Genomic DNA, 14,603 nt, shown 5'->3' on the forward strand with positions numbered 1-14,603 from the left:
AATATTTGGACCTTTACCTTTTTTTAAACCTTTAAGTGCCTCTTCTTTCTCTGTCTTTCTTTTACCTGTTTGTTTACAAGCTGTGTTGTGAAACTATGTGATTTAAATGAAAAGCCTGTGAAAGTACACCAGCAATTCCCAAATTTCACTTTTACAGATGGAGTTTACTTCTTAGTAGAAGTGAGTTATTAGTTATTAGTAGTTATTAGTAGCTGCTGTGATTAGTGCTTAGCTGTTTTTTGGGTACGTCTCTTTGGTGCGGTCTCATTCTGAATACTGTTAAATGCTGAACAGATGTTACCGTGCTGTATGTGGTCTGTGGCACGCGTTTTTTTTGCTGTTCGTTTTACAGCCGCAGACGCTCACACGCATGCATGCGTCCTCACATTGACTTCTGTATGCACTGCTTTATTTCTAATTACAAACAAAGAAAGTGAAACCATGTGTTGATCAGCACTCCAGTAATACCACAGCATCCCTATAAATGTTATCCTGTATAATATCTTTTTAGGAGGACATTTACAAAAAATAATTGATGTATCACAACATTCGAGGCTGGGTTTCCTAAAAAGCATCTTAGCTTAGTAATGATTCTTAAATGTCAGTATGAGCATCACACTGAACTCTCTCTAGTTAAGACGATCCTAACATGAAGATGCTTTTGGGAAACCGAACCCTATTAGGTTACCAATCAGCAAGAACAGGAATGAGGGAGTTGAAGAAAGTTTCATAATCTAGAAACAAACTTCATTGAATATAGGCCTGGGCAAAACGGCTGCCTTCTAACTAATAATAACACCACTGTGTGTAACCTGGTCAGGAAAGACATTCCTGGAATACAAAAAAACTTATTTTATCCCACTTTAGAGTATGCAACATGTTATCAGTCACAACTTACATCTGCTACCTCATAAGGATTAACCCACAGGCAATCCATGATTGAGGGCAACAACACTGTATGGCAAAACAGCCACATTTTACAAGGATGAAATCTACATAGTAGCACACTGCACTGTTAGGTATATGCTACCACTCAGCATGGCTAAAATGTCTGGCCATAGAAAGCTTCTTAGCATGCTTGACCCCTGCCATGTTGTCCCGGGTGGCAAGCACTTTTTTAAAGACAATGCTTTCCCAACTAAGCGTGCAGAAAATCTATAGAAAAAAAGGCTATCTGCCTGTCATCAATGTCTGAGCTTTTCCATATTCTATTGTTCTTTTAGGCTATATTTTGTTGTCTAATGCCTTATGATTGCTACATCTTTTGCAATTTGAACAAGAATGTTAATGGCACTATGTTGAGGCATAATGCATTTACACAGTTTCAGCTATTATGCTTACAATTACTTTTGAAAATGTAGTGACTGGCAGCAGTATAGTATCTGGCACATATTGTAATGCTGAGCTGATTACATCATGTCTAATAAAACGGGATCTATTTTTCTTGGTCTAATGTTGATTCCTTGAAGGGCAACGTTATCAAAAGTTGTAGACAAACAGGAGTGTGCATTAGAAGAATGATGCATTAAAGTTGTTTTCCTCTAGTTTTCTGAGACTTTACATTTAGTGCCAATACTAACCACCAAACCATACTCCTTATAGCTAATGGTCACTAATAGGTGGTCCACTATCTAGAATCTGGACTTACAACCAATACACTATTCTCTTTAGGGTACAGGTTTAGCAGCCCAGGAAACTCACAGATCAATCATAAGTGTTGTACATATCACACGTGGCATTACTCAGCCAATCAGATTTATGCATCACAATAAGCGCTATAAGTGACGTACAGGTAAGAGACAAGAAACAGTGATCAGAGAAGAAAGTGAGTGAGTTAATTCACATTGCAGCTATAAAACAGAAAAGTTGAGCGCCAAAACCAAGCTTTTTATCAAGAATGGTACAGTCTTATATGTTCCTGAGACCATGGTGATTTTTATAAGTTCCACTAGAAGATGCTATAAAGATGTTTAAAATGCATATGTTTCAAAAGTATTCTGTTTTATTTTTGAATTTTACTTGTTGATTTAGAGCTTTTGTCCAGTTCAGTGTGAATATTGTCATTACCCCTGCCATACACCATTATTCGCCAAATGATGGTTCAGGGGGTTACGAGCTTGCTTCTGAATAAATGCTAACATGAAAAGACCCTCTTATTACACAAATGTAATATATTGGTATAAAAATTTCATCATTTTTGTTTGGAAAAAATGAAATTTAAAAAAGGATTAAATGAATACTTAGACAAAGAAGACCAACAAAGAATTTAAGAGTATGCGGTCATCCATTAGCTACATACACACAGCAACAAAACCAGATGATGAAACCAAAAGGTGTCAACTGTTTATGACAGAAGGAATATAATTAACAATGTGTTGAAACTTACCATGATGTAAGCCATTCTTTTGATACATGTTACTGGGGAGTGTGTCTCTGTCCCATTCTGAAGGCTTCAGCATGCGCTCTTGCTTGGAAGGGGTAAGTTGCTCGCTGTATTCCCAAAAGTATCTGCGCTTGCCTCTTTTCCTGGAAATTCCTGCTGTCAGACCTTTAACATCCTCTACCATGTCAGCGTCACACCCTGTTCGAAAGAGAGGAGAGCCCATGTAGATATTGAAAGAAATTGTAAATTCTGGCAGCACTAAAAGCAGAGCTAATAAAATGAACAAAGGTTAGTTAAAAGAGAAAAAGAAAAGAAATTCTAATATCAAACGATAAAGTCTGACTGATTTAGTCCCAGACATAGTTATTACAGTGTCCCATCAATAAGAGCTCACACTGGGTCAAACTGACATCCAACAGGACAAACATGACCTGATTCTGAACCCACAAGCACACTGCCTAGAAGGCTTAGCAAACAGCATTTAGGACCCAAGTACACATACAAACTACAAACACATTTGCAAGTAATTAATCTCATGAGCCTCATCTGGATAATGGTACCTATAATGAAAACCCTAATGAGCACAGCCAACGTTGTTATCACTGCAGTACACTTACAAGCAGATACTTTTTTACAAAAACACATGGGTTTGTACCTGGCTCTGAGAATGCATCACTGATGTCATCATCTTTGTCCCCTTCATAGTCCTCATCCTCTTCCTCCTCTTCCTCCTCATTCTCAGAGAGCTCATGCTCGCTGCCAAAGCCTTCATCATGGTCTTCATCATCCAGATCCACCCCTTCTGCCTCTTCCTCTTCCTCTTCTTCCTCCTCTCCCTCTTCCTCCTCCTCCTCCTCATTTTCCTCCATGTCAGTGAGGGCTTTGCCGGCAAGTCTGGCCCTGGTTAGGAACAGTGAGTAGTTGTGCTCCTCCTCCTTTTTCTTCTCAGCGGCGGCAGCAGCAGCAGCGGCGGCAGAAGCAGCATCAGCTCCAAGGGCGCTAACAGTGAGCAAGGTCTCACTGCCACCAGCCACAGGGAAATGGAGTTTTTGTGGCATTGCTCTCGATGGCCCCACCTCCGGAACAGTGGATGCTTCTCGTTTCGGAATTTCCACTCTCGTCTCGCAAACCAGGGGGGTTACATTGGATGGAGTGCCAATGGTGGCTGCTTGGGCATTACTGACCAACGAAGCAGCGGACTCATGCTCTCGGACAAGCGGAGAACTGGTGGACGCACCAACTTGCTGAGCACAACTCTCCAGCAAGGGCTTGCGTGGTATGCTGATGCGAACCTTGGCCTTGCGCACATAATCAGTGTTGTCTGGCTGTGGAAACGCAATCTTGCTCGGCCCTTGCATCTGGGCCTTTGCCACAGTCTCAGTGCTTGAGGGCACTGGCCAGGTGGCCTTTTGAGAACCTTCAGCAAAATCTGCCAATGGGTTGCGGATGGAAGAGCTGCATGTGGCAGAGGTGGAGGTCCTGCCCATTTTCTTGCCCGTCAGTGGAGGGGGAAACACAGGCTGCTTTTGACTTACCAACAAGTCTGGATGGTAAAGAGTGTCGCACACAGGTTGAGAATCCTCACTGTTCAGCTGGGCCAAGGTGGGTGTACGGCCTATGACCTCCTCGTCTTGATAAGGGCTGGAGAAGTCATCCAGGCCCAAAAAGTCAACCTCCTTGGTGCCCCAGATGTCACAGCTGGTGAGGCGTGTGTACTTGGTCAGGTCCTCCCAATATGTATCCCACTGTTCAAAGTTGGAACTGTAAGCAGGGTCATTGTCAGCCAGCTCAGGCAGGTGTTCCATGCTGTCAAACTCTTTGCAGTCACTGACTGCAAATATGTCTCCTCTAGGGCTCTGGCGACAGGTCATATCTCTGTCCTGCAAAAATGATACCATAATCAACTCAACTATGCAAAGACTATAGGAAATAACTATATAATAAACGTGGTCCCTCCTGTAAACTATGCAAACCAATGCTACTCACCAGTTCATACATAAAGTCTGGATCAGAGCTGTTGGCCAACAGATCTGTGCTGGTCAGTGCCTGGTCAGCAAAAGTGTAGTTTTGAAAGGCATCCCCAAAGGGAGGATCCATTCCACTGATGCTGGGCTGCATGATAAATCGAAACAGAAACCACAGAGTTATCAGGAAAAGTGTCTAAAAAGTAATGGGGTTGTCTTTAGTAACACCGCTTAAGGGTATTAAAAATCATGGAGGTAATTTGGACATATAGAACAACAATACTCTAGAGCATCTCTCACAAGAAAAAATTTAAAATGTGTTTGGGCCATTACACTAGAGAGAAAAGGTCTTACCTGAGGCATTGCCGAGCACAGATCTCCAGTTCCTTGGCGGAAACTTTTCTGCCACCTCTCCTGCCCCAGTTGCCTTGTTCTTTTGTCAATCTCTGGCAGGAAATCGATTTGACCAATAAAACAAAAGAGCCTTTCTATAATCTGGAGGCCTTAGCCGCACATTCAAGTATGGCCGGGTTGTCCTCCTCTGTTCACTGTTCTCTGAAGACACAGGGGATGGAGGAAGAAATTAACAGATGGGGGGGGTTAGGGATAAGCTGGTTAAAAACTTTACAATAACACATTATCTGCATGAACATCAGACCAACATGCTTCTGCTTCTTCATGTTTATGGCAGTGGCTCAGCCAGCATGGTTCTTTAAATGAAGCTTCCATAACCAAAATGTCACTTACAAACTGCGATTCAGTGCAGACAATCAAAAAGCGGCTGTCACCAACGGCTGTTTACAGAAATTAGAGCAGGCGCTAGCAGCAACAACTAATAGACCTCTATTCCATGGTGCAGGTCAACACAAACGACAGCAGAGGAAAGAATTGTATTTCGCGAGGCCCTGCAGAGCGGTCTAGCCATGGTCGAAAAAAGTTACGGAGGCCGTCCGTAAAAGGCGATTCAGATCCATGGAGGAAGAGACAGCAGAGCTGAAGCCAGTGTATCAGTTTGGTGGGAGGCGAGAGAGCGAGAGTGGCGAGCGCTGGGGCTATTTTTAAAACAACCTCAGCGGCACCCTTTCCCCTCTGCCTACAGACAGCGACAAGCAAAGGAACCCAAACCACTGGACACCGTTTGCATAACAAATCGGCAAAAAATATGCTGGGTAGCGTGGCCAGCTGAGACACTGAGCAAAACAACCCTGCTCCTCTTATGCTGAATGACATCATTTCCTCCCTGTGCAGAGAACAAGTCTTATCAACCCTCAGCTCTCGCACACAGCAAGGTTTGAAGCCCACAGAACGAGAGGAAAGAAGAAAAAAAAAGAAGAAAAAAAAAAAAACAACAACAAACAAACAAACAAACAAAAAAAAAACACTACTTCCCCTTAGCACTCTACATAGCCCTTCAACAGGGCTTGCTTTTTTTCTCTCTGTCTCTCTCTCTCACAGCTGACAAACCAGGAATATTTGCATGCAAAACTTTCCATAACAATGGCTGCATAGCTTCCATCAGGGCTTTCGGTACATTCCCGGCTGTCAGGATGAACACAGAGGAGCAGTTTAGTGTGCTAGCTCCATTGTGATGACCAGGAGTGTTAAATGTCACAACTGCAAAGGGAAATACAAAAGGTTCTCCTTATGCAATTAATAAATTATTACACATTAATTGCGATAAATAATGCAATTAATGAATGCCAATAGTGTGATTAATAAATGCCAACACCTGCTATTAATAAATCCACCTGTTGTGGTGACTCATGTCTGCACAGTTGCAGAATGAATGGTTCTACCTGACAGATGTGATCTTTGCTTAGCGGGAAGATCATATTCCTCATATTATGCCTAATAAATATTAAAGCACACAGTATTGACAAGACTGATGCAATAAAAATTATACTTGATAAAGTACGATAGAATGATGTGTTCTAGTAAAGTCCTGGTTAGAATTAAAGTGCCTCAACTGATTGTGGAACAAATAATCATCTGTGATGAGCAACCTGAAACCAGCTTTTGAAATGACTGTGTTGTAAAAGAATGGCCTCAGTGGAAAAACCACTGAAAACAAAGAAAGAAGCTGGTCTGAAGGTGAAAATTCTGCAGGCAACACAGTACTACCTCTATTGATAAAGGTTCTAAAAAAAAAAAAAAAGGAATCACAAAAAAAAAAAAGCTTTGGATGTGCAATGGTAAACGACATGAATTTACCCACCAAGAGAAACTGCTCTTGGATGCCCAGTCACATTTGGCTGCGGCAAAGCCAAGGATTGAACCTGCGATCTCTGGATGCTACGGCCGATCCCACCAGCAGGATCTCACAAATAAACATGCTTGTTGTTACAAACTATATGCATATTAAGCAAAATGACCACTAATATTCAGTTAGACCTCACAGAAGGATTCACTTAAAAACTGCAAAACACAAAGTAAAGAAAATGCAACTTTGAATGTTAAAACCGTGACCTATGAATTAACGATTTATTCAGTGAAAACTGCGGTATAACAATATAAATGAATGACAAAATAAATGAATTACCTAGCAAAAATCACCAGTCAGTATTTCTCCAAATTCCAAAATTTGGCATTGAACACGATTGAACACTGAGCACTGAATTGAATTTGCTGATACCTGAAGGATACCCTAATAATGTCTTACAGTAAGAAACAGGCATGAAGGACAGACGTATTTCTACGTGTTTTGCCATAGTCTTGGTTTTATCTTTTTCAGCTGTGTTTTTCCTTGAAAGGCTCCTTATAGTTTGTTGCCTGATTAAATCAAGAAAGTTGATCAACTGTCAAAACAATCAGTAAAATACATGGCTACTCATATAATCAACAGTGACAACCTTAAAAGAAATACAGAGGATGCAGCACGCGCTGCACTTTAAACTGCAAAAATCTGCCCCCACCACCCAGCAAATCCATGATGACGAAAAAACAATGTTTTTTTCTTAATACTGACAGACTGAATGTGCACAGGTGTACTCCATCAACCATATTTAGTGTTTTAAAATTCTGCACAGTAACACTGCTGCTCACAAACAGTCCTGCTGCTCTGTCTCAAACTCCAATATATGTGCAGAAACAACAAGCTCAAAGTCAAACAACCCTCCATTCTGCCATACAGACATTTCTCTGCAGTGAGTGCTTGGAGGCCACTACTTTGTTATGCATTAGCTGAAGAATCTTAGGCGTGGGCGTGCTGTGATCAAATTGGTGGCCTTCGCACTGAAGCTACAGATACACTGTGGCTAATACAGGAAGTATCAAAAAAGACAGGAGTTCAGTCATTCTATTTTGTGTTTCACTCTAGCTGCGCTGAACAGGTAGGGTTCATCTTATTAGTTCTGTGCACTCCTGTCTGCTAGAGTCGAAGCACTGCAAAGTAAGCTTTGGACTAATTACAGCCAGCCTCGCAATTTGCAGTCAGGGCTTCAAACACAGAGGCTACTCTGCAAATGTCAGAGGTCCCTGCTTGCTGAAGCAGCACAGCGGCTACCTCCCTGCAATGACAGAAACGGCCCTGCACTTAAGTTTAAAAACAGGGGCCAAAGGAGTGAAACTATGGTCGTTCTAAAATGTGCAGAAGCACAACAGTAATGGATTTGCATCCTCCTGTTTGTCTAGCAGGCAAACACTAAACACGACGGTTCATTTAATTCCTGGTTGTCCATTTCTAAAGCAACTTGCCTAAAGCATTATCCCCAGCGGTCAGCTCCCCAGACACGCTAAACAAATAATCTCTTTTGAGCATTTGACTTACTTTCTCATAATGGATGGCCAAGTCATTCAATCACAACCTGTGAGTCATTACATAACAGCATGGAAACATGTATCCAGCTTGTTGCAAGGAGTGTGAACTGGGTAGTTGGAACAGTCTCAGAATCTGCACGTTCTGAAGATTTTATGTGAGATACGATTTGTTTGTTGCTGATATAAAAACCTAAACATTTTTGCTCGTTGTTTCTCTAATTCAGGCTATTTGCAAGTTATTGACAGTGTCAATTTAAGACACAATAGCAGACAGTACAAATGATGCTGCACTTTGCAGAAGAAGACTCCCAGAGGGCTTCATGGTGACCTTCTGATTTTAGATTCCACTGAAGCACCTCAGAGTGCTGATCTAAAGTCAGTCTGGTCTGTGCCTGACAGCACCATAAACATGGAAGGAATCTGACTACAGGTCAGCAGTACTACTCAGAGATGATTTTGTAAATACGAGCTGCAATGTGGAGCAGATCAGGGCTGTGGCTTGTAATAATCCATGTGATCAGTAAAGGCCATATAAATAGTCTCTACCATTATAAAATTCACTCCCTAGCCACAGTCACATCTAGGTTGTATTTCAAACCAGGAGCCACATGAGCTAATTATTTTTTTACACAGAACTGTATGCGCTTCTTCCAGCATGAAACCATCCATTCAATGTTTACATGGCCAATAGCCATGTAGTGTCCAACAAAACCCTAAGCTCTCAATTATCACTAGATCTGTGACCGTCGTAAACAAACACTCACGAGTGGTTTACTACAACGAGAGGGTTATCACATTAACATTGACAGCTACTTTTAATCGAGGGGGAGCTTCACGTTTGACTCTGACCTACTAACACTCCACAACGCTGAACTCAACATGGCCCCTTTCGAAAACAAATGGCAACCAAACCCTGGTGCACTGCGCCAACGCCCACGCTTTTACGTCCTCTCATTGGTCGAACGCAAGGCTTTGGCCTGCCTCCGCGGAGACGTGAGTGAGCGGACTGGATGTCACTCACGCAGAATCTCGCCTATATATCCATCCCCACTCATGCTTGGTTGAGACAACGAGCAACAAACAATATTGAAGGCCTCCCTACGTTACGTAAATAACGAAAATGCATGCAATTGTACTCTGTGTAAAACTCTCATATAAAGAACAGAGCTGCCAGTTATTTAGACGATACAAAATGATTAGGCACCGCTTTGCGCAACGTGGGAATGACAGCTGGCTAACTGAACAGCGATAACACAAAAAAAGCAGATAAAATGCAAATAGACCTCCAACGTGCACATAAACAGCACAATATGGGCCAAACAAAAAATGCCAACGTAAAAACAAAACAAAACGGGTAGAAGCTTGGCGTAACTTTCGAGTGTCGGTGTTGGCATTGTGCTGAAGGGGGGCGTGTACCCTGGCTAGTCTGCTTTAGGTGACCCTCAATTCATGAATGTTATAACGTTACATGTAGCTATTTTCCCCGATATGATAGTATGGAATAAGATGTATCTCCAAGCAACCCGCTGTTCGCTGAAGGATTAAATTTGAGGTTAATTTCTCTGCGATCTTAATGATCATGTAGCAAACAACAACAACAACAACAATGCAGCTAGGTGATATATGTCCCATAATTTCATCAGCAGACCCATGAATCGACGTGAATCGAGCTGGTTTACTGTCTCGAATGCAGCTGTTGACCTTTTTGCTGATGAATTCAGATCGTGCTTTAAAAGGACAACTGGAGAATAACCATCTAGGGCACATTTATGCCACCCATATGGGGATTTTACAACTTTACCAGAGCGTATCTACGTCGATAAACGATTAGGTGAAAAATCATCTAACCTAAGCACTACTGTTGATCTTTGTCAAGAAAATGAAGGCTAATCTTGACGGCGCAGCAAATACCTTCCAGAACAATTCAGTTGTTAAGTGGGACTGATGGATAGCCAGCTAACGCTACACTCAGCGCTACTCACCGAGTGTCAGCCGCTAGCGCTGAAGTTAGATACTTCCAAAAAGACTTTTTGACACATATAAGCACGCTACATTTTACAATAACACTGTAGAAAACAGTTCAGCGTTTCATGAGGAACTAAAACTTGCTTTGCTGTGCTGTGCTGCTAGATAACTATGGCCTCCGTCCCTCCCCTTTTTTCTCTCTCTCCCTGTCTCTCTCTCGGCAGCAGCTAGCTTGGTACCACAACTTTAGCCTGCGAGCTAACCGGAGGAGAGACCGTTTTTATACATTTTAAACGAGCAACTCGACGCTGTCCGCGGTTCATATGCAGCTGGACCGCTGACTCACCTCTAGCTTACTCCTACAATCACCCAAAAGGCGCCTGTATCCGTTTTCACTCGTCTTTATGTGAACTTAAAAGCCATTTCTCGCAAAATCCACGCCGTCCTCCTCTCTGGTTTGTTTTGTTTATCTTCTTCCTGACGGGGTTCCTGGAAAGCGCGTGACTCTCTCCTCACGTGGTTTTTGCCTCGGCCAATCGTAGCGAGCTTTCACAGCTGACCCAAAACAAGACATCTTCATTTATACAATTAAAAACAAAAGCATTCATACGTTCTCAACCAGAGTATAAATAATAATGAAACAGCTAACAAGGGCTACGATGACTGGGATGCAGTCTGGGTCAAGGCTCGTGTGATTCGAGCATCACTATAGTAAGGATTTTAATGAGTAGATCAGACAAATTCAGGCATTGCAACAATCAATCTTATCATGTTACTGCATGTTACTTAGTTAACTTAGCCACTTTCAATTTTTAAAAAGTGAAATCATGTTATGTGTTTAGTGGATATAAATCACATTCCTAGTACTGTTAAAAAACAAACAAACAAGGCAGGTCACATCAAAATCAGATTCTTTTTACTTGGACAGTAAAATGTCATTCACACACATACAGTAAAAGTAGAACAGGTTGGTAGTCATTCATACAGTATATTGCTCATGCTGACAGTGTTAAGAGTTTAACAGTGGCATTATTCAAGCCTCAACAGTAGGTACAAAATTGCCTTTCAAACAGTCTCTCCATGCCATCCCATTTTGAATGCCTGCTCAAGAAAGGCCCGAGGTGTTGAAAGAGGAACAAGCACAGGATTCCACCAGTGGGCAGGGCCCTCGTCGCCAGTTCAGGGCCGTGTGCAAGGCCCTGGGTACACCGCAATGCACCGAGCGCTTGGATCTGCCCGTGGCCCTGGGCCGCACGCCAAGTCCTCCGCTAAATAATAGCATCTATTACTCCCAAGAAGGAAACAAAACTTAAAACTTAAAAGTGGCCTGAATGAGGCTTTGTCCTGCTCGAGCGCTCACAATTACTGTGTGATCTACCAAGATGGAGGCTTACGGCATGACACTCTACCCAGCACTCCTATGGCACTTGTGGAATGTAATTATTCAACCTGAAATGATCTGGAAACAAAGGCCACAGGCTTTAAAAAAAGAAAGAGAATGCTTGTTTTATCTGCCGTTGCCATTTCAATAAGCTTGTGAATTCGATATCCTAAATAACACTCTTGTATTCTGTAAGGCAGTTTGGTCCAGGATCTTTGCACTCAGGATTAGTCCACCATCTAAGGCCAGTGGTAACGAAGGTACCAGATAGTGTCATTGCTCAGCGCCGGTCCAAACAGGGGGTTCAGCTGAGCTAGGATGGCTATCAACCAGCTGCAAAGAAACAAGAACAATGATGTCAAAGGCACAATAAGCTCTAAGGCTCTTACTCACTTTTCTGCCAAACACTGCATTCTTTGGGATTCCAGAGAAGTGAATGATCCACTTTTGTCATGGTTACCCATTTCACACAAACACGCAGATGAAAGAGGCCAGCCACACAATGTGTTCAGTATTAGCCATGACTGCACAAATAATGCTTGCCTTCCGAGGGTTTCAGTTGAACAGAAAGTGAAAACAAAAGGAACACTTGCTCATCCTCATCAACTAATTACGGCAGAAATAGCAGGTAGGAAACCACTCTTCAAATAGTATTCAGATAATGTTTTCCAATGATGCACGTCCTAACTTCAATCTCCCTCTATCGTGCCCGTGTCAGTCCTTAAACACAGCATTATTTAAACAAACAAACAAAAAAAAAAACGCTCGTCGGAAAAACTCATTTGCCTCCTGATGGTCAGACTCTGTCTGACGATCAAGAGGCAAATGGGTTTTTCGGACGAGCGTTTTTTTAAATTTATTTTTTAATAATGCTGTGTTTAAGGACTGACACGGGCACGATAGAGGGAGATTGAAGTAAGAAGGCCATTTGTCAAACATCAAGTGCGACACCCCATTTAGCCTGCTTCTATTTATAAACCCTACTTTGTAAACTATGTTCTAGACAGATTAACGTGCATCATTCACTGCCCTCTTGCATACAAGACGACAGATAGTCAGACACTGCTTAAACCTAGCTCAGCACGGAACCTCTTTACAGACAAAAGCTTCTGTTCCAAGACAAGGTAAACCCTAAAGGAAGGCCTTGCTTTAGATTGTGTGACTTTATCTGGTGATAGGAACGCAATGGTAAAGTCACATGCAGATATGGGCTTCAAAGCAAACTCAATAGTTATGAATGGGTTGCTATGTAAACAGATTCCACAAACAGTCAGAAGGGATGGAGGCTGCACTGTTTGTTTCTGCGGTTTCCTGGATTCGCCCATGAAAGATCTGCCTGCATGATGAAGACTGTCTGTGTAGTTATCTCAAACAAAACTAAGCTAAAACAGATTAGTAAGGCGGCACATCATGGCATTACTTTATTAAGTGAACATGGGGACTGAGTATGGCATACAAAAACACATGCTTTTAGAAAGTGATGAAAATGGCTATGATACAGGCCCAATTTCATTACAGACCCCAAACTTAACTGCGTGTGAAAGAGCTGGACACGCCATAGCTAGGCCTATATTTACAAAAGTAGCTTTCAGTGCCATCCCCAGGGTTACAGGAGGAGATTTGGGTCTTTAGCTTACAATGCACTCATCTGAAAACTGCTGTATCTGGAGGCAAAGGTCCCCAACTTTATCCTCTTGAGAACCACAGTACTTTCTCACAGCACTTTCAACACAAAAGGCTTTTCTCCTTCTCCACAGGCTTTGGCAGAGACACCAAACAAATGGGTCAGAAAGATCCACATCTGCACGTAGCGCCCTCTTTCGTTCATCTCGGGTACGACAGGCAAAATTCAGACGGCTCTAAATCACATCACAAAATAAACTCGTACATGTGGTTGTGTCGCTAAACACAGCTGTTTGTGGTTACAATCACTGACCGGCATTAAGAGAACACAATTTTGCAATTCACGTTTTTAAAAAGAAAAATGGGACAACCATTTGCCTGCATGCTACAATCCTAGCCACGTAGTGTGTCGAAGCAGTGCAATTAAATAGTAAATATAGTATATGTACAGTACAGCCAGAGGAAAATTGAGAAAATTACTTACAACAGGTAGCAGCTAATCGCTGTTAACACTAGCATGGTGACGATAACACTAGAGGAGAAAAAACAGGAGTACAAAGTTAAAATGAGTTTGGCGATGCTCGCTAACACACGTTACATCCGTGAGTACTAACATAACAGTGAATAGTGAAAATAGCTTCTTTGCTTTTTTAAAGAAAAACCTTTTACAAGACATAAACGGACTGAGCTCGACGACAGTCAGCCAGCTAGCTTGTTTTCGTGAACGATGTAAAGCTAGCACTAGCTAGCCCCTACCCTCGGTTTGGTCCTTTAGGAATGAACAACGGGACAACTGCTCCAACAAACAGCCAGAACAGCGTTACTACAGCCATTGATATGGCAAAGTTGTGTTCGGCCATTTTCGACTGTCTATGTTTTCAAAAGCTTTAAAAAAGGCTCAAATGGGTTACAGATGACGGGAGGAAAGATCCCGCAATACAAAACAGCAGGAAGTGAAATCACATGGCTCGGTGACGTCATGTACAATTCAAAACTTTTTTCCTGGAGAAAAAAAAATCAACGTTATACTTTTGTAATATCTTAAAATGAATCAAACGTGTAACGTAAGTATGTACAGTTACCTAGTAATTCAAATGAAATAATATTTTCTGTATAACTATTTGTCATTGTTTCTTAGATTACTCACTAATATGAATGCCTAACTTTACTCTGACACCAAAAGTCAGTTCATGTAAAAAAAAAAAAAAAAACGCCTGAGAAGAAATACATTTCTAACATTCTCATACACACTGTGGTTATTGTGTAGTATATAACCCACATCAAGCAAGTAAGACTGCACAAGGCCTAAAATCACAAAAAAATTAGGAACAGACTATAGGTAGACAGTGTGAGTATTTTATCATCGGAAAACATTACTGTATACAATACAGTACTTTTCTGAGCACATCATGGATGTAGTCAGTGATTCCAGAATAGCTGCATGTTTCATTAATAAGAAAGCATTAGTAGTCCCGATTGCCTGGATTTTGTGTTGTTCAGTGTGTGAAATGTTAAACGAAAAAAGAAAAGA

General features: G+C 41.8%; 2 protein-coding genes across 3 annotated transcripts in view; both read right to left on the reverse strand.

Annotated features, from left to right (window-relative positions):
- The window catches only part of crebrf (creb3 regulatory factor), a 21,161-nt gene extending 10,610 nt beyond the window's left edge, over positions 1–10,551 (reverse strand). Inside the window, exons 1-5 of one of the 2 annotated variants that reach the window (XM_072661507.1) lie at positions 10,415–10,551; positions 4,702–4,902; positions 4,370–4,495; positions 3,039–4,263; positions 2,387–2,581 (exon numbers count right to left, since the gene is read on the reverse strand). In XM_072661507.1, the coding sequence (XP_072517608.1) occupies positions 2,387–2,581; positions 3,039–4,263; positions 4,370–4,495; positions 4,702–4,710 (1,555 nt within the window). In that variant the 5' untranslated portion in view covers positions 4,711–4,902; positions 10,415–10,551. Of the gene's footprint in view, positions 1–2,386; positions 2,582–3,038; positions 4,264–4,369; positions 4,496–4,701; positions 4,903–5,094; positions 5,215–10,414 lie in introns of those variants that run through there. The other variant, XM_072661508.1, reaches the window with a different exon arrangement.
- A 411-nt stretch (positions 10,552–10,962) lies between these two features.
- On the reverse strand, positions 10,963–14,313 carry LOC140539922 (V-type proton ATPase subunit e 1-like). The gene is made up of 3 exons (XM_072662777.1): positions 13,829–14,313; positions 13,557–13,604; positions 10,963–11,782 (listed from the first exon to the last, which is right to left on the reverse strand). Exons 1-3 carry the CDS (start codon positions 13,930–13,932, stop codon positions 11,689–11,691), a joined length of 246 nt encoding a protein of 81 aa, XP_072518878.1. The 5' UTR covers positions 13,933–14,313; the 3' UTR covers positions 10,963–11,688.
- Between the last annotated feature and the right edge of the window lie 290 nt (positions 14,314–14,603).

The sequence above is a fragment of the Salminus brasiliensis genome, chromosome 18, assembly GCF_030463535.1.
Source record: "Salminus brasiliensis chromosome 18, fSalBra1.hap2, whole genome shotgun sequence".
Taxonomy (NCBI): domain Eukaryota; kingdom Metazoa; phylum Chordata; class Actinopteri; order Characiformes; family Bryconidae; genus Salminus; species Salminus brasiliensis.